At 38.9% G+C, this 24814-nt stretch overlaps 1 protein-coding gene and 1 pseudogene across 3 annotated transcripts in view; both read right to left on the bottom strand.

Annotated features, from left to right (window-relative positions):
- Positions 1 to 24814, bottom strand: part of TRPM6 (transient receptor potential cation channel subfamily M member 6) — a 187709-nt gene that overhangs the window by 52204 nt on the left and 110691 nt on the right. For all 3 annotated transcript variants that reach the window (XM_048218395.2, XM_044391103.3, XM_057305640.1), the window contains 11 exons: positions 24360 to 24413; positions 21683 to 21823; positions 17781 to 17915; positions 16348 to 16628; positions 15209 to 15437; positions 11814 to 11963; positions 8272 to 8418; positions 5114 to 5242; positions 3459 to 3710; positions 1463 to 1637; positions 1115 to 1229 (listed from right to left, as the gene is read on the bottom strand). In XM_048218395.2, coding sequence (XP_048074352.2) covers positions 1115 to 1229; positions 1463 to 1637; positions 3459 to 3710; positions 5114 to 5242; positions 8272 to 8418; positions 11814 to 11963; positions 15209 to 15437; positions 16348 to 16628; positions 17781 to 17915; positions 21683 to 21823; positions 24360 to 24413 — 1808 coding nt within the window. The remainder of the gene's footprint in view (positions 1 to 1114; positions 1230 to 1462; positions 1638 to 3458; positions 3711 to 5113; positions 5243 to 8271; positions 8419 to 11813; positions 11964 to 15208; positions 15438 to 16347; positions 16629 to 17780; positions 17916 to 21682; positions 21824 to 24359; positions 24414 to 24814) is intronic.
- LOC113269846 (F-box only protein 15-like) lies at positions 17922 to 19926 on the bottom strand (annotated as a pseudogene).

The raw sequence follows: 24814 nt of genomic DNA on the forward strand, positions 1-24814 counted from the left end.
TGGAAAAGCAGAGGGGAAGCCGAATCACTGGGGCTCTCTAGGTCATCGTAGGAACTTTGAAATGGGAAACCACGGAGGGTTTGGAACAGAGTAGTGACATCATCGGACATATGTTTTTAAAGGGTCACTAGGGGCTACCGTGTTGATAAGAGAATATAGAAGAAGAATATAGAAGAGAATATAGAGAAGCAGAGAAATAAATGGGAGGCTCTCTGCTAGCAGAGGGGTGGCAAGGGGTGGTTGGATCAATGATCTGTTTGAAGGCAGAGTCAACAGGTGTTCCTGACAGTTTAGAGGGACAGATACAAGTGGCATTAAGAATGACTCCAAATCTCAACAACTGGGGAAATGGAGACTTGACAGAAACTTGTGGTCTTCTCCATAGATTTGGGAAAGATGACAGGTTGAATAAGTATATGCTGGGAAAGAGAAGAGAGGAGATCAAGAGTTGGGACGTTTAGAATTTTAGACTTCTATTACACATCCAACTGGTGGTGAAAGGGGGCATTGGATCCGTGAGACTGGAGTTTGAAGAAGAGATTTGGGCTGGAGAGATAAATTGGAATTTGTCAACATTACAGGAAACTAACCAAGATCACCAAAGTGTAAATAAGAGACGAGCAAGGTCTGGACCCAGGGGACGTTCCAATGTCACAAGATTGGAGTGAAGGAGATGATTGAGAAAAGCAGATTGAGAAGAAATGAAAAATGAGATAGAAGAAAGCAGAGAATAAGATACACTGGAGCCAAGTTAAGAAAAGCCATCCAGAACCCCGCGGTCAGCTTTTAATCTCAGCAACTGGTATTCTTCCATGACTCCACCATATTGCTTTACTGCGGTGCATGATCTCCTTTCATTCTGCTTTTATTACTTTCTCTCCATTTATTGTTTTTTTCCTCTTTTCTCGTGCTCTGCTCCCTTCCTACCAGAGGTTTCAAACCACGTGTTAAAACTATAGTGGAAAGGGGGGGGGGGAATGAAACACACAAGAACCAAAGGTTACATATTCAAAATATGAGACTCTACTCAAAATAGATTTTGATGTGAGATCATCTTGATGTAACCTTGATTTCGACTGAAACAAAATTACCACATTTAATTAAAATAACCTACTTGAAAAAAGCAATCAACAGGTTCACCATGATGATATACTGCACGAAGAGGTAGACAGCTTGGAGGAACGGAGTAAGAAAAGAACCAGGAGGGCAAGACGGACGGCTTTCACAAACTACAAATAAAGAATTTAAAAGAATGAGAGATAAGGTGAATCACAGCCCTATGGCTCAACACAAATATTTAGCACATTAACTTTGCAGAGTACCACAATTTTTTGACATCTTTATGACCCAGATGAATATTTTTCAGATTTTTTTTTTTTTTTTTTTTTTTTTTTTTGTAGATAGAGTACAACTCTATCTGCAAGGGTTCGATTTTGGCATGATGGCAAAATCCCCTACGCACCATCTATATCTGCAGCATAGACTTCTCCATAAATCATCCAGTATGGCTCAAACACAATGTCTCGAGCAAGGCTCCACGATGGAAGCTGCTTTGGTGAAAGGATGGCCTTGCGCGCCACCCCGAAGCTTAGCAGGACTATGGCCATCAGGGTCACAATGTAGAACATGTTTGCCGTCTGCAAAATAGCAAAGGCACAACCAGAATTTACCACAGATTTGAAATTTAGGACAAATCAAACGCTAGCAGCATTCACGATGATAGCTCGCAACAAGAAGACTCTCTGGTCATTGAGCACAATGACCCAGGCCATGGAGAGCTGGGCTTCCTCTGGCTAAATCGTCTCCTTCTCTCTGCACATATGTTTCATGTCCACGTGGTCTATGGAAAAACGTAACTGTGCTGAGGGTAAAGAATTTGTGCTTAAACAAAGCAATAGGGCGTACTCAAATTAGTCAAATGAGTGCTGGTGCCTAGGATTGTCTCCGGGAGTTGATGAGAGTCTGAGAACTTGATCAGGTCAGGTTCATTTCACTTACTAAAAGTACATCAACTCAACCCGTTTGTTCACTGTGGCAGAGACAAGCATGCCACGGGTATTCCATGAGCTCCTGTGCATTTCTTAGCCTGCCTTCCACAAAGCTGGCACTATTATGACTGATTCTAGCTGATGGCCTGTGGAGTGACGGGAAGTTACTTTACTTCCTGCCCAGAACAGTTGAAAGCTGTCAGACTTTCTCCATCCTTCTCATTCCCCACCATAGGAGACCGTGGGAGCCACATGCTGACATGGTTCTGTCACAAGATGGAAGGTTCCGGATCCCTTGAGTTATAAGGTAGAGGTCAGCCCCCATGAACACTCATTAAACTTTGCATTAGGGAGAAATAAACTTGTGCTAAGTCACTAAGATATATTCGTTACCTCAGTACAGCCTATCTGACAAATACCGATGTCACCAAGACTAGAGAAAACATTGCTGGTCTAAAAGTATAAAGAAAGAAAAATCTGTCTTTGGAGTCCTGGAGGCTCTCCCTTTTCTGTTCTCCTTTGTTTTCACGCTACCCTTCTTTCTCCAGAACTTGCCCCTTCCCTGCCAGTGAGAATTCCAGAAGGAAGAGCCAAAGATGATCTGGGAGTGTTATACTTCCTAAAGGGTGGGTCTCAGGCCCTGTACAAGGCCCCTTGGAGAAGGCTAACCCGACAGCACAGCAGGCTCAGACGACAGAGCCGGGCAGTCCAGATTTGAATCCTGACTCCCCTGCTTACGCCCTTGGGAGATCTCCTTAATCTCCATTTCCTTATATGTAAAATGTAGATAATAATAGTACCTATCTCATAAAGTCATTTTGAAGATTAAATGAGTTAATAGGTACAAAGTACTTAGAACAGGGTGTGGCCCATAATATGGACTATTTAAGAGTTGGCCAGGGGTGAGGAGATAAAAAGAGAAATTGATACTTTAGCAGAAAATATTACTGGTGATAGCCTCACACAAATCTCACCCACGAGGATTACTATGATGCGAGACAAATTTGATTCAATCATACTATCTGGCCCCTACCCAAAAAGCTAATAAGGAGAGTATCCAAATCAACCACCCAATATACTCTCCAAGGACGTTTGCTAAATATGAGTTTGTGGTTATAAGGAAAGCAGAGATGAAATGAGCTGGATGTGTGTGCTTCTATAAATAATTCTTAAAGTTAAAACTGTTGAATGTGGGGGCGCCTGGGTGGCACAGTGGTTAAGCGTCTGCCTTCAGCTCAGGGCGTGATCCCGGCATTATGGGATCGAGCCCCACATCAGGCTCCTCCACTGGGAGCCTGCTTCTTCCTCTCCCACTCCCCCTGCTTGTGTTCCCTCTCTAGCTGGCTGTTTCTCTCTGTCAAATAAATAAATAAAATCTTAAAAAAAAAAAAAAAACTGTTGAATGCGAACCATGAATGTAAGTAGAACCATTGCGAAGGACCCCCGAATATACAAGCAGACTGTACTCACCATTTTTGCAATCATGGTCACATACGGACCTACGTGTTGATTCACAGCGAAGAAGTCCAGGAGCCGTGAGAACCAGAATATGATGTCTATGCAGTAGATTAGTCTTCCCGCTGTGTGCAAAGGAGGGTCGCCCCACCGAAGGCCGAAACCAACTGAAAATAGGCCGATAGCCACAGTTTCTATTACATTCCAGTACTCGCTAATCCATACCTTCACCTTTTGAGTAAACTTTCCAGGTTCTGAAATACAGACCTAAAAGAAGAAAGAGGGAAATTTAAAGAATGGGGTATAACCCGAGAGCCTCATAATAATGTTCTTCCGTCCATCAACTGCTCCTTAAAGAGTAATTTGAATCCCACCACACCTTAGATCACTTGGATATTTTAGAGACTTCAGTGATCCCTGGAAAATGAATTATTAAAACAATTCTACAAGTGCGCTTTAATGTCATTACTAGTATGAACCAGCTATTTGAAAAAAAAAAAAAAAACAACAGAAGTTTAAAAAAAAAAAAGAAGTTTTTCCTAGCTTTCATAAATCCTAAGGTAACACAGGGGACCAGAAAGACATTTTAAAACTCAATATTACAGCCATCTATATACCTACAATTCTACTATTGTGAGGGATAGCCAGGTGCAGAGGAGACTGGTATGAAGCCAAGGAATCTTGCAATCTAGTCCTGCTACTGCTACTTAGTGAGTTGTTGAGAAATTACTAAGAAGGCTATATTAGAAGTCACCATTAAAGAAATTACCCCTGCAACAGAGTATCAGACAAATTCAAATGTAAAATAATTAACTTTCTTCCCCTGAAGCATAAAAAAAAAAATGGTGGAATTCAGATCATGTTTTTCTCCTGAGTTGTTTTCTATAGACTCTGCAATAGTAACTAGCAGGTGATACAGGTATAATTACTAAGAATACATTTACTTAGTGTATAATGTCGGTCATATTAGCTGTAGGACAAACCAAGTGCATATAAATGCACAGACACAGAGATACCTACACACTGAGACACATACACATTGAAACGTAAAACAAAGTCGTAACTGTACAGTACGTAACTGACTGCAGTTACAACGGCGCGGATGCTAATTCTTTTTTTTTAAGTGACTCGTTGGCAAAACTAAAAATAAAGATTCTGTTTTATTTTGTTTTTTGGACTACCTGCCTCAGGGCTTTGCAGCTTGAATTTTCAAAGGTGTTCAGTAAAATAATTCAAAAGCTATAAATGAGTTCTTTATCTATTGCACAACTTTGGCCACTTCTGTGCCTAGTGTGAAATGGAACTGACAGTACGCAAGCAATGGTAGGCTACAAAGATCAATCTCATTAAAAAAAAAAAAAAACAACCTTCTGGGAAATCAAATAGTTGGAAAGTCTAACAACAATTAGGCAGCATCACTCTCAGACTGATAGACACACTAGGACATCTTCAAAAACAACTGCTTTCAAAGCGCAGCACCAGTTAAGTCTTGGGCAAGGAGTAAGGGTTGAGATCAGAGATCTTCCCCTAAATCCCCTTCCTGTAGCAAGCAAATTAGGATCAGCATTGCCTGTCTCATCCCCACCCTTGACCCGTCCGTCCATGTTCACTGCAAACCCGCAACACCTCTTCGCAGGGGTGTAGAAGACAAAGGTAGAGGCATGACTCACCTCCCTGACTTTCTCAATAGCATTGGTGAAGATATAAATGATCACAAGCCACTCTTGCACGCTGGGCTGGGGCTGCATTTCCACCAACACAGTGTAAGTGAACAGCATGAGGAATGCCAAGTATGCCATCTGCGAGGGGGACACGCATTGCCCGGACATGAGTGAGAGTCGTAACGGAGAATGCCAAGCAGACACAAACAGCCAAGCAGAGACACACACAGGGACTTCCATGTCATAACATGGAAATATAACTGGGACCACCCTCCAATTATGGATAACCTGATTTCAAGGAAAGCACAAGAATCTGCAGTTTTCTATTCCAGGATTTAATGGAAGGAATGAAGGTCACTGTTTCCAAATGCATGGAAGGGGAAACCGTCTCATCTTGTTGGCTCCTGACCAGAATTTCCAGAACCCTGCGGACGCCAGCATGCCAACAAGCCAAGACAGAATCACACACCGTCCCCTCCATCTAAGCATAGAAAACGTGTGTCTCAAGTGCACCAATGAGCAGTATCAGTAGATGCCTATTTTCAAATGTAATAAATTGTGACATTTACTTCTGCTGGGAGTTGGGTTTTTTTTAAAAGATTTTATTTTTTTCATTTGAGAGAGAGAGCACGAGAGAGAGCACTAGAGGGAGGAGGAGCAGAACAGGGAGCACGACTCAGGGCTCGATCCCAGGATCCTGGGCTCATGACCTGAGCCGAAGGCAGATGTCCAACCGACTGAGCCACCCAGGTGCCCTTTCTGGGAGCTTTATTTTATGTTGATTAAAACATACTGGTTAGTGGGAAAGTACTGTCCAACTGTGAGTCCTTCTAATTAAAAGACTGTTGACATTTGTATCTTTAGCACTCAGCACTCAGCCTAACACATGGTGGACATTCAAGAAATGCATGTTTAATTACTAAATGTTTATATTAAACCTAGATTTCCAATATCTTCAAAGAATTAAGACACAGTAACCACACACCACACACATACATCGTGATCAATAGCTTTGCAATCTTATCTAAAGTCCTTATTTTCTTAAGATACATTCACGGAAGTACAATTGCTGGGCATACACTCAAAACCATGATTCATATTATTCAATTGTCCTCCAGAAAGGCTTTACCAATTCCCATAAAAACCAACAATGCAGGAGACAGTGAAGTTCTTTAAAAATGACAAGTGCATGGGGTTCACTGATCAACAGATACATCAAAGCCCCAGATCAATAAAGAGAAGTGTGTGTGTGTGTGTGTGTGTGTGTGTCTGTTCATTCTCAAGGAGGTGAACCATATTATTTTAACCTGAATCCCTATTTCTCAGATCTTTTTGAGCTCTACCTAAGTTTGGTATGTTACCCTCTCAATTCAGTTCTACGTAGAACATGGCTAAAACCACTTTTAACTACACAGCCGGGATGAAAAACAACAGGCAGTGTTTGGGGCAGGCACGATGGGTATTGCTGCCCCTGGGATAAAGAGCCTGGTAGAAAAGCATACAAGAAAGTTAAGGTAAATTCTATTAATTCTATATTTTTCTAGGTTTATGCCTCAAAGTCTAAGCATGTGTGATGACCACTTAGACACATAATTAAATAAATCTGTTCTATCAAACAGTCCTTTTTTTTTTTTCATTTTTGTCATTGACTTCATGGTGACCAGATACTAAGCCACCATAGTTACTGGCAATATTGCTCCTGACACTCGATTTCCTTCCTATGTTAAGAAAAGAGCCAAACATGTTTACATTTTTGCTTCTTCACCATCACATTTGTAACAAGACAATGCTTCAGTAAAGCACACACATCATAATGTAGCAATGTGATTGCCAAGACAAAAACGCCTGTGCTCACTGCTAACGTTGTCCATTGTGGCGGGCAGACCCGGCTGGCTAATTGGTTGCATTTGTTAAGTCTTCGTTGTTGTTATTCTATTTTCTGAGCTTTACTCCTGTCTCGAAGAGTTCGTCAGCTACGGGTGTCTGAGTGTTCCAGTCAGCTAAGCATCTGACTCTTGGATTCAGTGCAGGTCCCTGTGCGGGGTCTCAGGGTCGTGAGATCGAGTCTGCATCAGGCTCCCCGCTCGGCAGGAGTCTGTTTGGACAATATCTCCCTCTGCCCCTTCCCCGGCTTGCATGTTCTTTCTCTCTCTCTCAAATAAATAAATAAATCTTTTAAGAAAAATAAGAGTTCATCAGCTCGAAATTTCTAAGGATAGAAATACTTTTTTCCCCAATGATGTGACTACAGTTAAAATCTCGCAGAGCTACAATCAGAGCCTTTGGGATATTTTGTTGCATATTCACAAACATGGTGAAACCTCATCATTTCAAGGAAGATTTAATTTTTGAAAACAGAGCTATGCAATTATTTAATAAGTATATGCAATAAATGTTTGGATGGGCAAGTAAATATTTTGGAATACAACACATTTAGATAAATATCCTTTTGTAATCATACTTCAAATATTTTAGAAATACACAATCTTGGCCATGAGCAATTTAAAGTATATATAAGCATTAGAAAAATAAATGTGAAAAGCACTCATTACATTTAAAGTGCAGGTCATGATTTCTCTGTATCACTATGATCAATATCAGATGTAATATCTGTTCATAAATTTAACTTCTATAATTTTATTGTCCTCCAAATGGTGGGGGGGTCAGAGAGGGGAAAATAAAATAAAATTTTATTGTGCTCTATATATTTATAATCATATGTTATTGAAGACACAAAGCAAACACTTGGCTTTTTTTTTTTTACGTTACACATTATTCCTAACAAATAAAAAATCAATTCAACTGCTGATTTCTTTGCCCAAGATGAGAAAAGAATCCACCCCCATCACTTAATTCTATAACCACTGTCATTAATTGCTCGTTCCACAAAGTTTCAAGTGCTTAGTCGCAGCAGAGCTAACAGGAAGCACTCAGGAAAGAAGAAAATGCTTGTTCTTTCACTCCCATAGTAGGAGAGATCTGCTTGAACCTTTCCTCACCTCCCTCCAATCTTCTTTCCTACTCCCTTTGTCATTCTTTTTTTTTTTTTTTCTCACTGCATTTCTACATTTTATCATGAGTTGGCAAGCCAGGCAGATCGTTATCAAAATCATCATTGACTACTGGCCAGCATGAAGACTGTATTTAACTGTTGCAATGAGACCAACCGTATAAAACCAAAACTTGACAATTGGAGCATTGTAGAACTCATAGATTTTCCTGGTCCATGGAAGGCTTTGGGGATCGCTCTTTAGATTGAAGTGCTGATTTTCATCTAGTTTCTCATCGGGGCCTCTTTCCAAGTCACAGTTTTTCTGCAAAATAAACGATTATTCATTGTCAGAGCCTTAAGTAAAACGCTAACATTTGCAAACATCCAAAATATATATTATATATACGAATATAATAAATATGTTAGGAATTAATTAGGCACCCACCTGCCAAATTATAATCTTAGTCTTGGAAGGAAAGAAAACTGTGTGTATTGTATAAATCTTTGCCTTTTAAGGAAGGAGCACAGGATATCTCTGAAATGCAAGCTAAGTCTCCAAATAATGAAACCTAGTCAAACTAAGAATAGTTCCAAGGATTTAAAAATGGTCCCTGTTCCTGTTCTGCTTAGTCTCCTTGATCAGTATTTTAAAACCTAAAAATATCATAAAATCCCCAAGAAATTATTAACAGATAATACAATTATTTTCATAATAGAGGAGGACAAAATGGACACCCGTCAGTGATATAGTTTCCAATTCCTGGGCAAGTCGGGGCACGGCATTAGTTTTAGAATTCTGGCTTTGATAGTAGAGCTGCTTTGCCTGAAGCTCATGGACTCTCGGAGCTTCTAGAGTTCCTCGAACCTCCTGTGACAATATGCAAGTATTTGTGTTGTACATGTATTTTCCTAGGGAAAGCATCAAATCTTCCATCAGTTTCTCAAAATGCATGTGTCAGTCCAAAGAGGTTAGCCCTTGTAAGTGATGAGCAGTAAGAATCTGTGCGGCAGACAAATGGTTGTGTGACGGACTACACAGGTGTGCACAGAGAAGAGCCTTTAAAGGGGGGGGGGGTGGTGCGGGGAGGGAGGAAAGAATGAAAAGAAAAGAAAAAAATCACTCGTAGCCCTGTTGCTTTTGGGAAGAGGGAACTTAGGGATGGTAAAAGAGAAGCCAAAGAGATGTTACCCTACTTTATAGAGCTCTGTGTGGTTCTAATTTTTAAACAGGAAATGCATTACTTGTGTGATCTGAAAAAATATTAAATGAAAAGAAAGGAATGTTCTCTGATGTTTCTTAGACTAGTACGTGAGTACATTTCTTCAACCTATCCACAAAACATGTCTCCCTACTGTCACACCCACAAGACTGGTAAGTTTTTACAAGCCAAGAAATAAATCAAGTGTTGCTTGAATTGTCTGTAAAATTGATAAAATGCAAGCACAAAGCACAAAGACCTGTTAAAAGAACATCTATGTCTCACCTGTCTTCACTTTTCTCCCAAAATGTATAACACAAATTGTGTTCCTCAACTAATCAAGCACATGATATGTAATCAGCATTGTGAAATTTTCCACATCCCATCGAATGCTGACTCCGCCCCTACTCTCTGCTAAGCAACGTTCCAAACACAGAGCAGGTAATCAAAAACTATTGCTCCAGTTAAATTCAAAGACAAAAGAACATTGTTACTATGATTATAACCCATTCATAACAGAGCAGGTTTGAGACAGTTTTTAATAAATGTTTTAAATTGAATAATGCTGAGGTATCGTGGATATTCTGATTATAAGCTCCATGGCGCCAGGGGCCACATCTGCCTTCTTACTGCAGTGTTCCCAGAACATCGCATCTTGTCTGGCACATGGACGGGGGCCAGTAAATATTCAATGGATTAATAAATCAATATGGCCATGTCCAAGCCATCCAGGTGGGCAATGTCATAAACAGGACCACTACATTAGAGCCAAAGTTTAATTTTTCAGGAAACTGTGAGAACTTACTATATTTTTTAACGTTAAAAGCACGTTAATTGCCATTTAAGGAAGGAATTCCTTCTCTAAGAGTTTCCCTTTAAGAACAACTACTTAGTGGAATGTTCCAGCCATCTATAATGCCTTAAGAATTTGTGAGAGCTTATCTTTCCATGAAACTTGTAGGAGCCAAAAGCGAAGTTACATCTACTCGCAAAGTACTATTCGCTACCAACTGCCAACGTATTTACATATTTGTTTATAGATAGACAGACAAATAGGTAGGCAGGTAGGTAGGTATGTAGGTAAGCAACTTTCCCCATTGTTCATTTCAACAAACTAAATTCGAACACATAAATAAGCAAAATCAAACAAAATATCTCACATATGAAGACTTCATTTTATTTCTAAAGGTGTTAAGTCAACACTACATTTCTTATCTTTCCTTAAACAATTTTTTGAAATGGTCTAAGCTTATGAACCATATCATTTAGCCAGTACAATCACAATTGTAACAACTTGATTAGCCCAGCTTTGTAAGATAACTGCTCATACATTTCACAGAGATTAGAATGTTCCTGCCATCTCGTATTCTGAGAACCCCAGAGAGAACCATCAGGCTTAGTAAAGCGAGGATGGAAGGAAGGGGGAGAAGAGAGAGGGGGGGAATACATATATTCCCAGGCAGGCACGATAGTCAAAGTCTTTAACAACTGATCTGATAGAGGCATTAACCAATCAGAATGGATGCTCACCCAATCACAACAGATGTCAGCCATACAAACTAATTATAATTACTTATAATTACTTATTTTTCATTGAATACTTATTGAGTGCATTTTTAAATATTGTAACAAATACTTCACAAGCACGGAAGCATATCCAATAAGATGCTAGCTAAAGATGCCTCATTAAAGTATTAAATACCAGGGAAGACATTCAGTGCACCTACAGTAATAAGTTTATAACTAATGATCCAAGCTGAGACATAAAAAGCAAAAAATACACGCGCAGACAGCATCCCAGAGACTCTCCAGTGAAGACAGCTTGCAAAAGCAGTAGCTCAAATTACCCAGGAAAACATATACATCCAGGAACTCAAGTAAAATTATTTGGTCACTGGATGTAACAAAAAAAAAAAAAAAAAAAAAAAAAAACATCATGGAGTGGAAAAGTGAAGATAATGCAAAATCTAAACCTGAACCTTTTCAAATATTTTTAAGGATATGAGGCATCTTCATTATAACTTTCTTTTTTTTCTTTTTTCTTTCTTTTTTCTTTTTTTTTTAGAGAAGGAGAGAGGTGGGGGAGGTGCTGAGGGAGAGAGAGAATCTTAAATAGGCTCCATGCCCAGCGCGGGGCCTGATACAGGGCTGATCTCACAGCCCTGAGATCATGACTTGAGTTGAAATCAAGAGTCTGACGCTTCATCGACTGAGCCACCCAGGCGCCCCTCCTCACTGTAACTTTGGAGAAATAGTAACTCTATTTATTCTACTAGTTACAAAGGAAAATGAAAGGTTAAGCATCTGTCAAGATATAATTAAGACGTTCTTTCCCAAAGAAATGGGATATTTTGCTTAATCATATATGGGGGTTAATTAGATACATCATACATGCTATGCCTGGTCACAGATAATATGATGAAGGTCACTAAATGATTGTTTAACAAAGTCTGTGCATGTGTATGTTTGCGTGCAGTCAAAACCATGAAAACCGAGTGCACCATGATGTCGTACTAACCATATAAGTACTTTCCTTTGTGCTGGGGTTCTGGTCGCCATAATACCATGCAAACTGGAAGTCCTGGGACTGGGGAACATGTGACATCTCCGCTCGGCTTTTAAATTCCAGTGACAAAATGGTGGGTGGAAAAAGAATACTTATGATGATCTTTAAAAGAAAGCAAAATAAGTGGTAAGGATTACAACACATGGCACAAGTACTAGTCAAATCACAAAATGAAGATTTTAATGTACATGAAGCACCAGACCTATCCCTAATTCAGTTGATACCCTGATTCTATACATACTTTTTGACTCAATTCCAAATCTAGCAGTGTCTCCTCCAGAAATAGTCATAAATGCAAGCATATGTGTATAGGGACGAGCATCGCAGGGTTATGCGTAATAGCGAAAAATCTGTCAACCTAAATATCTATCTATAGAGGGATGGCTGGTGTGGGACAAGCTAACCGTGGAATATTATGCAATCGTTAAAAAGATGAAAACACTTTTTAGTATAATGAAAAGATACCCAAGTTATACTGTTAAATGTATAAAAGCAAGTTACATAATAATATATATAGTGTGATCCCATTATTGTACAAAAAAGAAAATTAAAAATTAGAAAAGATATGTGCATACACATATATGCATTTAAAGGTTTAAAAATCTGTATACATCACAGTTATTATTTATCCCTAGGGGCAGCGCAGTGAGAAGTATTATTTTTCAATGAACATGAGTATATGGCTTTCATAATTCTTTAAAGACATTAAGTAGTTATTATCCCATAAAACACATTAAAATTTATTCATATTATAAAATCAAGAATATAAAAACATACCAAGTGTCACCTTCTGTTAAAGTCATCTCACATTCTACAAAAATATCACTTTTCCTTGCCAAGAAACCCCAAGGAAGGTATAGACCTATACTTTTTTCATTATGTTATTATCATTCATGAATTTATTTATATGCTGTTCAAAATAATTTTTATGTTCAACTTGTATGGCCTCTCAGAGTAAACAGTTTAGGAGATTTACTAAATGTCGTAAAAATCAACTTGTTGAATACTACCTCTTTCAAGCTAAATTAGGCCTTAGTATTCTGGGATGTTCATGAGTAAATAAACTGAAGTCATATCCTTGTCAACTTTCATTGCTGAAATTATCTTTTGTTTTATTTTTTTATTTTATTTTTTTAGATTTTATTAATTTATTTGAGAGAGAGAGAGAGCGAGAGTACAAGCTGGCAGAGGGGCAGAGGGAGAGGAAGAAGCAGACTTCCCACTAAGCAGGGAGTCCTATGTGGGGCTCAATCCCAGGATCCTGAGATCATGACCTGAGCTGATGCTTAACAACTGACCCACCCAGGTGCCCCTTGTTTTGTTTTAAAGCCTGATCTCCTATGAAGTTTTTCTGGACTTACCCAGTTCTGACATGGTTTTGTTTGTGTACATAGTATATGCTTTCTCTTCAGATGTAGAACCCAAAATACATGCAATCTCCAAGTCGGGAAACATCATGGTGACCAGGCACAATGATAACATTGCTTCCTAACCATCTCCCTGCAAAGGCTTCACATTCTGTTGCCTTTGTCCATCGCAGAACAACTAGCTCATGATATAGTATTCAATGACGTCAGTATCCCATTCCCAAGGGATCTGCTGGAGCCTATCACACTAAATGTACTTAAGTGAGTTTTCTCTTCCACAAGACCCTACAAAGTTTTCCTCTGGTCTTCATCCACTTGGAATTAGTTTAACCAGGACATCTTACAATTATTTGCAAACATTTTCCTAAAACTTATAAGCCGAGCACTGATGAAATAGGATCTAGGCAAGCAATGTCCAGCAGCTCAGAGATTTTAAGCAGCTGATTCAGCCTTCGTTGTTGACTCACGACATTTTAGCACAAAACATCCAGTCTCGCTTCATTTAGGTCTCTTTATTGGTATAAGGCATATGAATAGCAAAATGGTATAATTTTCCCCATGACTGTACAGAAAACAGTTTTGGGGAAAATTATTGCTCAAACTTCTAGCCATCTATACCCCATCCTGTTCTCCACACATTTAAAAAGAGTTATTGTCAGGGATGGTGTAGCTAGAGGTAGACCCATTCACATCTCTGTTTCATCATTTCCAAGGCTGAAATCAAAATAGATCAAAGGAGAACTTCTTCTAGAAATAATTGTTACTTCTTCAGTATTTTTTAAAGAGGAATCTATGTGAAATAATTTTTGATTCACATTTCTCTTATTTTTGCAATCTTACTACTGGATTTCGAATGTGCAAGTTCTTTTATATATTTTGCATAGTATGTCTTGTTTGTGTTTTCTATAGTGTGTCCAGCAAAAAAAAAATTTTTAAGAAAGTCACTCTATCTGGGACACACATTTTTAAGAATGGTAGAAAAAGTAAAATTAAAATATATCATCTTACATCGCTCTTAATGCTCGTGCTTTATCCCCTTTTATTCAGTTTTATCAGCAGATGTATTTCATAAGCTCGACCATAACCTAAAGCTTTAGGCTTAGGTCTGACGTCAAAACTTAAATGTCTTTAATAATTAACTAAATTACGCTTGATAATTCAAGATGAGAGGTGAAGCCAAATTGTAATGGATAGAAGAACCTGGAAATACGTGTTTCACGGCAGCTTTATAAAATGAGCATCTATTCCCTCAAACATCATATTGGATGAACAGAACATAAATTGCTAATTTTATTTAGTGTATTATTGGTTAATATTCCTAAGCTGAAAATTTTTTCACTAAAAAGGCTCATTTACCTCTGTTATAATTATCAGAGGCCATGGAGTTTACTAAGAATGAAATCTCGTATATGCTTGTACCTGCTTTTAACTTCTAAGCACCTGCACAAGAGAATACCTTTTGATGGACAGAGCTGGTATAATCAGCCCCATTTCTGAAACTGTGGCAGTGGGAGATAAGGTCGTCGTCAGAGGTTCCACTGGGAAGATCCCAGCTCATCCATGAGAACCAAAGATACTAACTGGTTTTCCCGAATAGATTCTTCCAGAACAAAGGAAAAACGAACTCAAGTGTATAGACCTTCAGAGTAAACAAATATTAAATTCTAGAAAGCAAGTAAATATACTTTTTTTTTAAATTGAAGTATAGTTGGCACACAAGGTTACATTCGTTTCTAGCATACAGAATAGCGATTTGACGCCTCTGTATGTTATGCTGTGCTCATGGCCACTACCACCTGTCTCCATACAACACAATCACAATACCATTGACTCTATTCCCTATGCGCTACCTTTCATCCCTGTGACTTATTCATTCCATCACTGGAAGGCTGTGTCTCCCACTCCCCTTCACCCATTTTGCCCAACCTCCAACTCCCTCCCCTCTGGCAACCACCAGTTTGTTCTCTTTACTCAGTGTACCTTTAACCAAGAGTTCTTCCTCATTTTCAGGCGCCCAGTCCACATGTCTGTCAGTAGCATTTGGGTGCAAGTATGTGAAACGAAGGGCCGCAATCTTCCAGACGCGGCCAGTTTCAGACAGGTAGAATTGCTCCAGTTCTTGAGTTCATAGGTCAACAGTTTCATGGCCATTCTTTCATTCTGCTTGAATGCCTTCTCCAGCACATCCAGGGCAAGCTGGCCGAACTGTCTGTGATGACACAGCGGTGAGTGGCAAAAACAAATGCAGGTCAGAGTCCCAGAAACATTTAAAAAGACGAGCTAAAAGACTAGCTATGCAACTCGGGAAAGAGCAATACAAAAGAATGAACAGCAACATAATAACCTCAGACTGCAGAAGCTATTTCAAAATGGTTGCTGCTCAGGAAATGGACGTTCTCCCTTTGCAGGAGGGTTTACACTGCAGGGTACAGACTCTGGTTGACACCAGGAGCAGCTGAGCTATCTACCCATGGGGAGAAGCCTGTCCACACCACAGAACAGAGTACATATAGCTTGGTTTGGGGCTCCCTGACAAGACCAAATAAAGAATTTTTTGACAGAAAAGACTGTCCAATACTGAATAAGGAAATAAGGGAAATCGTGGGGCCACCTTTTTAAAATTTTTTAAAATTTTCTAGAAAATACATAGATGACTTAAGTCAAAAAACCATTTCCAACTTTTCTACCTTCTGGCATCATGCTCTGGTTCTTTGGTACCTAATACATTTATTTGTTTCCGCAAGAGGTACTAAAAGTAAACAAGTTTACATTTAATTTAGTGTCAAAGAGCTTGAGAGTTGGAAGGGACTTTCAAAATCATTAACTGAACCTTCTGTGTGAAGAAACTAGAGTGCCCAAATCTGGCCAGCGGAGTTGCCCAATCAGTAACTAGCTGGATGAGGACCAGAAGTCAGGTCTCCTGCCTGGAGGGCCGCCTCTCTTCCCTTTATCTCATAAAGTGCCTTGAAATACCTAAAGACCCTTATTTATAGGAGAGCCCAGGAAATGCTGGGCAACAAGCCCACGCATCTTACAAGTTCTAAGGCGAGGGAGATAAAAGTGTCTAACCATTCTAAGAACTGTCGATGCTTAGTATGAGGTGAAGAGAGAACTCCTACTTTGAGTAATTTTTCAGCTCTTCTGAGGCATCATCCATCATGTTGCTCTCCTTTGCCTCATGGGCCATGGCTCGGTAGAGTTTATAGGCAATCACTGCCTTGACCGTGGCCTCCTCTCCATGCTGCCAGAAGAACATGGCCATCTTCTGTCTTTTCATTAGCACAGCCCAAACCAGCAGGTCATTGTAAGGGTAAATAAAGCCAGTAGACTCCGGGTCATCGGATATATTTTGTTCTTCTTTTGACTTCTTCCTTGATTTATGAAGGACTACAGACTTTTCCTGTTGGAAAATAAAATAGGAACAGATTCCCAAAGAGTCAAATGCATGATATTTGACCTAACAAAATATATCCGGTGTACTAAGTAATTTTTAAATGTCTGAAAAGAGATGGAAATAATAATACAACTTTATAAACCAGAAACCAAAATTTTGGTCTGCTAGGTTATCTATTTCTTGTTGTGTCTGATAGATCCAGGGTCCACAAGCTGAGATACCTCGTGTTCGTTCAGCACAACGTAAAACACCATTCCTTTGGGATAGACCAGTAACTACATGACAATTTTCAATGTCTCAAGGAAATGGGTTGATATAACGTATCGGATAAATGAGAACTATAAAAAAAACTCTAACTTCACTTTATAAATAAATTCATCATCTTTCCCTTAGAAAAATGTCACTAGTATTCATGCATCCAAACTGATTGGTTTTAAATTTCCTTTCCTTTATTCTGATTATATTCCCCTAGTAATAGTAATAGGTAATGATGCAATACTATTCTCTACCAGATAAACTAACCCTTTACAGCTCATCTCAAATGTCACTCCCTAATCCCCATGTTCTTATATAACACTATGTATGTATTTCTATTTCAGTATTCATCATACAGCAATATGGTTATTATTTTGGGGGGAGGGGGTCATTTCTCAGTCATTGTTATGCCTTCTCCACCCACCTGCATCCCAAATTCAACCCAGCACCCAACATAATGCCTGGTAAATAATAGGATTTGATAATTATTCTTTTTAATAAAAGGGGATAAGAGAGAAAATTATACATTTCCTCTATTTCTATAAATAAAAGGAAATTTGTATTCATTGATGGTGATCGAGGGTAATTTTATAAAATATCCTTTCATCCTAGGAGCTGTGGAAAGCAAATCTCTTTCAGCCAACAGAGGAACCATTTATATAGAAACTCTTGAGCAAAAGGATTCATCCCCAAAGGAAAGTGGGACTGAGGTAATGCGGGGAGCGGTGGATTAACAACATTGTTCACATTGCTCAATTGTTGTCATGCTGTTGACTTGCACCCATCTGTTTATGGTCCTTGCAACTGGCCTATTTGTAGCTCCCTTCTCCAACTTGAAATGAAGAGATGGTCTAGCCTGCAAGAACAATTTTCTTTTCATGTCTAAAAAGAAATAAGCAGTACCTTGAATTTGTAAGGCTGGGCAGTTCTAATGAACTGGGAATGCAGTGTGCTTTCTGCAGATTCCTTTCTATTTCCTGAGGGGCGTCTTCGGTGGAGAGGGGGATGGGAAAGGCTTTGAGCAAAACTGGTCACTCGCTGGCAGGTGTTATTTTTAAAATAAAACAGAAAGGGAAAAGAAGATTATCATGGTAACAATTAACATTTCATTTCTAGACAGTAATGAAAACAAAATACAATATTGCGTCCTACCAAGTATCCAAAGGTTCTGCCTCCAGCCCATGATTAGTATTTAATTACTCACCAAAAAAAAGCCTCTCACGATCTCCTCCTTATTAAGCACACTGTTATTTCCTAACATCCTAGAGAACGTGCTCTTTTGTTCCCTATTATATATCTGCATTCCTTCTCTATGTGGGAATCCCATTAAAAATCAATGGATTTTCTATACCTGGAACAAGTTCAGAATAGGCAATAAAGATTCACAGTTCTGATACGAAAAAGTTCCCATTCACAACTCCAAGGTTAAGTTAGAAAGGTATGGAACTTCTCCAGATGTTATGCATCACCACTGGTGATTAGGCCCAATGACGACATAATGTATTGTGTATCACCATGAAGCTTCATCAGTGAGAAACTTTGAGAAGCATTCTTAAAGGGGCTGATATAAAAACGGATGATACAAACCATTGGTTTTCAGCTACTTTATTTTTTGAAATAAGAAGGCATCAAACAGACTACTGCTTTATTTCAGCTTCCAACACCAAGAACAAAACTGGTTAGTCCAAAATAAACAAACAGCAAGAATACTTTGCCACCTCCTGCTAACACTTAGTATGTTGCCCCAAACCAGTGGCTTGTTTTTGCTCTCCCCAGGTAAAGGGCCAGGCTGACAACGAAGTACTCTGTCTCTTTAATCCACACCAGCATCATGCACATCTTTTTCTTCTGTGTCCACATAGTCAACATAGTAAACCTGTCCCAAGAAATTAGGACCATCAGAGGACCCAGAAATCTCGTACAAACCAGGAAACTGAAACACCAAAAGGGTTTCCCATATTACCCAAAAGAGTTATGGCCATTATAGAACAACTCTTTATACAGCCATAGAAAATATCAGTTCCCCAAGAGAGGCCATCTTTTCCAATAAGAGGTAGGTGTTCTGTGTTATTATTGGTAGGTGTTCTGTGTTATTTTTAAAACTTACAACAACAAGCTTCACATATCCATTTTCAATGTATCCTTTCTTGGTAAAGAGATTGAGAAATGTGCCACGCAGGTAGAAAATTCCACTGCTGTGCGTATCAGCATGGAGTTGGTAGCCATGCAGTCCATACTCCGGGTTGTCATCCAAAAGGGGGTGTGAGGACATAGCTCATAGGGGACAGTGGTCGAGCCTAATGTGCTCTTTTCCACAAAGTGACGGAAATGAAGATCTGCTGTAACAAAAGCCAGTTCTTCCTCCCTCTTCCACAGCCCCACCAGGAGGCCTGGGTGTAAGCAGAAGATCCGAATGAGTCTGTCCCAGCCATCATGGTGGACTCAGTTAAGTTACTCAGGTTGTACTTTGCAACTAAAGAATGCCACTGAGGCCCATTTTTGGAGGGGGTTTGAGACTGGTTCATAAAAACTAGTGTCATACCACACAAATCTAAAGTTGACAATGTGGCTAGCTGTGGCAAATTCTGGCCATACCACATAATCGTCACTGATGAATCATTTATGGAAAGGTCAATGCACTCCATGATGTATTCTTTTCCAGTTTTTTCTCTCAATATAATCACCCGACCTAACCCAGATATTCTGAGGGCCTCTTAGGTTTGAACTGGAAGGCCTGTGTAAGGGTTGACAGGTTTAAGAACCTGAGCTAGTGCTGTTTTTGCAGATGCTCCTTGTTCTGTGATAGATTCTTTCTTCCAATACCCATGTTCTTTACCCTTGACTGATAGTAAGTTCATAGATACAGCGGTCTTCTCTGCTGAAATAACTTTCCAATTAGATCTTTTAGGTGAAAAGGCAGTTGAAGAGATTCTGATCCAAATAAAAAGGTCATTGGCCAGATGATGAAAGAGCCTATTCACACATCCAGCACACATCAGGGTCCCGGCATCCAAGTGGGAAAAGATCTTCGCAAGATTTCTGAAGGCATACTATCCAGAGACACAGAAAGGTTAGCGGAGGACTTCTCACAGTGCTTTCCCTGCCTTGCGCACTGCCTCACAGAAGTGCTGCCCGCTGCACATCTGAGGCCTGGCCCCTTTCTGAACCCACCCTACAGGGCTCAGCGGCAAATGCAGTGCCTGGAGGCCACGTCAGTGCTGCCCGAGCTACTTTATTTACTCATTTATTTTAGTTTGCGTTTTATGGATATAAATTAGACAAAGAAGTGATGGGGTCCAGACTTCTAAAAAATAATACTCAAATTATTATGATTGTTGTAATACAGAATTAATAGCATCATCAATAGTGATCGTAATGACTATTATTAGCAGTTACTCTGTGCCCTCTACGTACCAGGAATATGGGTTTTTCAGATATGATTTTATTTAACCCTTTCGACAAATTTATGAAAGAGATATGTTATTACTCACATTTTATAGATAAGGAAAGTGACAGAGAGGTTAAGCTTCTCATTCAAGATTTCACAACTACTGATGAGCAAAACTAACACTCCATCCCAAATCTCTCCGACTCCAAACCAAGTATTTGTAACTCTATGATCTAACTTACTATGAGACTTTACTAATAAACTCTACTTCTTCACTAGAAAACAAGCCAGAGAAATGTGTAGGAATTTCACACCATTTCAAAAGAAAAAAAGCACTGGAGGTACTTGCCTAGCAAATTCCCCCCTGGGTGACCCCAAGGGCACGGTCGGTCCTCATACCTGTCCCAGGTAACCTCACAGCAAGGCTATATTTGGTTTAAGTGAAGAAGCTGATACCTCAAGTGCATCACCATGCCTTTGAAATCCCAATGAAGATCATTTTCTCTGTGACATTGGAGTTTCTTTTTGGTTTGTTCTTTTATTTCTTAAAGACAAGTTGGGCTTTCACTTCACTTGGTTCTTTATAAATGAAAGTCAAAGTGGCTTGATATTCTGGACTCTTCCTGTGATCCCATCCCAAACCACCTTTCCGGTCTCATCCTTCACAGCCTTCTAGCATGTTGCTGGCAACAAAGGCCTCCTTGTCACTGTCAGTGATGTCCATAGCACCGTGCGTTTCACTGTCCCTGCCCTTCTCTCAACCCCAATGCCCCAAACTCCCTTTTCTAACACTTCCATTATCCTCTAAGATGAAAAGCTCTCTTCCGTTTACTGGTCGGTAGTGGTGATTTAAGAAACAAGCAATTTTTTCTCTGCTAATCAACCAGGCAGCAACTCTGACTTTACATTTCTAGACTTCCAAAATCTTGAAGGAAAATAAAATATGTACAATGCGTATTTTTACATAGTACACTCTGCATGTATTTTCCAACGTAACCCCTACACACCTGTGCCAAGTTTGTCATCTCCAGGTTACAGACTACTGTGAGTTTATGGATGGAAGCCCATTAGGCTTTGCCTCCTACATCTTCAAAAGAAAAGAGTAGAACTGGTCATCTCTCCCTCAAATCCTTCTCAAGACATTACTTCGATGTCAATATAGTACACGTTGTATCCTGTTCCATCCAATGGCTAGCTATTCATAAATCTGTTTTCTCAGAGAGCTTCTAAACTCCTGGTCTTTATGTTCATCCTAAGCCAGCCCTGTAATTTACACGTGGCAGAGACTCAATGAATGTCAATAAATACAAATGTCCGTTTTAGAAGCTATTCCCATCTGAACTCCCTAAGCCATTTTTCTAAAAATCTAACTCCTAGTTATCCCATATTTTAGGACGGTACTTATCACGTGTGGTACCTTATGTTTTCTGTAGAGGTTGTTGTAAAGGGCTCGGAAACTTTTTCTAGTGTAGCTGCTGCGATACGCTCCACCAATGAGGTATTCGATTACCAATCCGATGTCGATCAGTGTTACTCTGTAGCCTGAGAGAAGGGCATGCTGAAACAAAATCATGTAGCGCATTGTAACTTTCAGTTCCCATTGTGTCTCCTTTGCCATCTGTCAGAACATAACTCAATCAACTGCAAAGAGGCAGACTCATACTTTTCAATCATCTTTACAAACTGATCGATTAATGTGACCAGCCACTGATATAGTCTGCTTGTTCAGATGGAAGAACAAATCTAGCCTTAATGTGTTTTTAATTTCACAGACATCAAGTGTGTGCTTGTATTTGCTCATTCAACTCTCTTTTTTCTCTCTCTCATGCATACATACACTTTATAATAAAACACACTTAAATATAATATAAAAGACTGTTTTTAACTGGAAATTATATAACTGCTATAACAGAAGTAAAATCACTGGAGGATATTGCCAAAATGTGCCATGTTGATTATTTTAAATAAAAGTTACTTGACAGACTGCCTTTACAAGAAGGACACTCAGACCCTCCTCTGTTCCCCGAAAGCAGGAAATAACTCCCCCATGCGAAAGGTAACCTCCCTGCCCCAGGAGGTAAAGAGACATCCTTACCAGCAGAGATGGGAAATTTAGAGTAGAGAAGGCTGTATGAGTGACCCTTGTTACTTTTTACTAATTTACTATCTCAGCTGAAATCCTGTTTAGAATTCCTTACTAATTGAAGCTTCCAAAATTAAGTTTTGTCTTGTCAACTCTTTACAGATTTATTGTCTCTTTGTCTGAAAAGTATAAAAATTGCCTGCCTTGGTCATTTCTGGAGGTCTCAATTTCATCTTTGGGCCTCTGTGTGCACACAATAAAACTTCTCCTGTTAATCTGTCTCATGTAAAATTTAATTCTTAGGCTAGCTGGAAGAACCTTGGCCTGAGGAAAATTTCGTCCTCCCCTTCGAGATACTGAACGTATGTGATCCAAAAGTAACACTGGCTTAGATCTTCCGTCTCTCTATCCAAATGGCTATAGCACTTTGGACTGTGTTGACTACATCATACACAAAATGAGAATATGGAAGGAAGTAGAATAGAAATAAGGAACAGGGAATGGCAGAACAAAATAAGATATCAAAATATGAGGCTGTGCCAAAACAAATGTTATGGCTGGCAAGAGGGCTAAGCAGATTTCCAAAAACATGGGTCTTAGTCTAAATGAAGATAACTTTGACCACTTAAAACTCACCTTACTACCTCTTCATAACTGTCACTTCTCAACTGCCATTCACGGTACATTTTTTCATTAAAGTATAATTGACATACAATATCCTATTAGTTTCAGATGCATACCATAGTGACTTAATATTTTTATACATTATGAAATGATCCCCATAAGTCTAGTTACCATCCGTTGCCATACAAAGTTATTACAATACTATTGGCTATATTCCCTATGCTATGCATTACATGCCCATGACTTATTTATTGTCTAACTGGAAGTTTATACCTCATAATCCCCTTCACCTACTGAGTCTATTACATTGATTCATATATGAATAACATAACTACATACATAATTTACTTTTTTTCAAGGAATACAAAAACTAATGCTCTTACTTGCTACTAGTTAAAAGCATATTTAACCCATTCCACTCCTTTTTCTTCAGTTTACTGTAAAGGAATCAAAGTTCAAGGAAATAATCTAAGGAAAATCATCTTGATCTAGCATAAATCATGCAAACTAAATTTGCATCAGCATGGACACTTTTGCTTACTTCTAATTTGCCAACTAAATGTCTTCCTCTGCAGTCCTTTTACTCTGGCTCTCCCACCATGTAGCCAGAAAGCCCACACTCTACCCATCAAGATACCAGACTCCCGAGAAACAAGGAAGTACTTTTAAACTGTACCATGGATGGAGTTTAATCATGGGGACAAAAAAAAGTCTCTCCTAATTTTCTGCAGATGTGAATAAAAGTTCTTGGTGATTGAAAGAGAAAGAATTAAAGCATAAGAGACTGTTAAAGGTTTGGTAACTAATAGAAGATGATTGTATTTTAAGTCTGATTTAACTCAAAGTTCAGTGAAAACACCATGAGCAAAATATGAGCAAGGGTATAGAGTAGTGGGATTCATCCTGGCTTCCTGAACAACGCTTAGACTTACAAAAGAGGGTAGGGTCCCCAAGCCATCACTCATAGTCAAAACAATAACAAAACAATGAAAATCATATATTAGTCCTCCAATAAACATGACAGGACAAGGAGATTTCTTTATTTTCAGCAAGTATTATCATCATCGGAAATACTGTTGTATCATGTTGCGGTAAAGTTCGACTGGAAGTTTTACATGTCTCTGATTCATATTTTATAAGAGAAAATAATTATTAGTTAATGCCACTTACTTGGTGGATCAAATCTTTAAAAACATAAAATAAATTGCAAGGAAAAAAACTTAAGAGTGTTGTTTGGTGATGAAATTGTTAAAGTCCCAGTCAAAGAGGGTAGGTAACTCGCTAGAAAATCCAAATCTACATTTTACAAAGCAATATCTGGCAACACCTCAATCACAAAGCTAAGACAATACACAAAGAAATTCGCACACATTCATAAGTAGGTTACCTGTTTTACATCTCGGACAAGATGATGCAAGAGCATATTAGTAGGTCCTTGTTTCTGTAATAAAGAAGAAAAGAAAAAATTATTCTTTTTAATTACCATGTGCTAGGTGGGAAATATTTTATTTTAGAATGCGTAAAGAACCCAGAATACTGAACATTTTCTTCAACATTTTCAGTAATGAAACTTATCCCAATTAACTATAAGTTATTTCCTAAGAGAAGATATAATTAGATTGAAATATTTTTCAAAGTAAGATGTAAAAAAAAAAAAAGATATATATGTGTAGGTAGTAAAAATTTAACTTTATTTTTTCAAGAGACAAAAATAAATTTTAAGTAATTTATAACTATCCCTTATCATATATAAACTACACTATTACAAACCCCATCACACAATTACATTCCATCAACAATCACTTATTGGACATTCCCATGTTCAATCCAGCTTTCGAGGGA

This window comes from Ursus arctos, unplaced genomic scaffold (genome assembly GCF_023065955.2).
Source record: "Ursus arctos isolate Adak ecotype North America unplaced genomic scaffold, UrsArc2.0 scaffold_33, whole genome shotgun sequence".
Lineage (NCBI taxonomy): Eukaryota > Metazoa > Chordata > Mammalia > Carnivora > Ursidae > Ursus > Ursus arctos.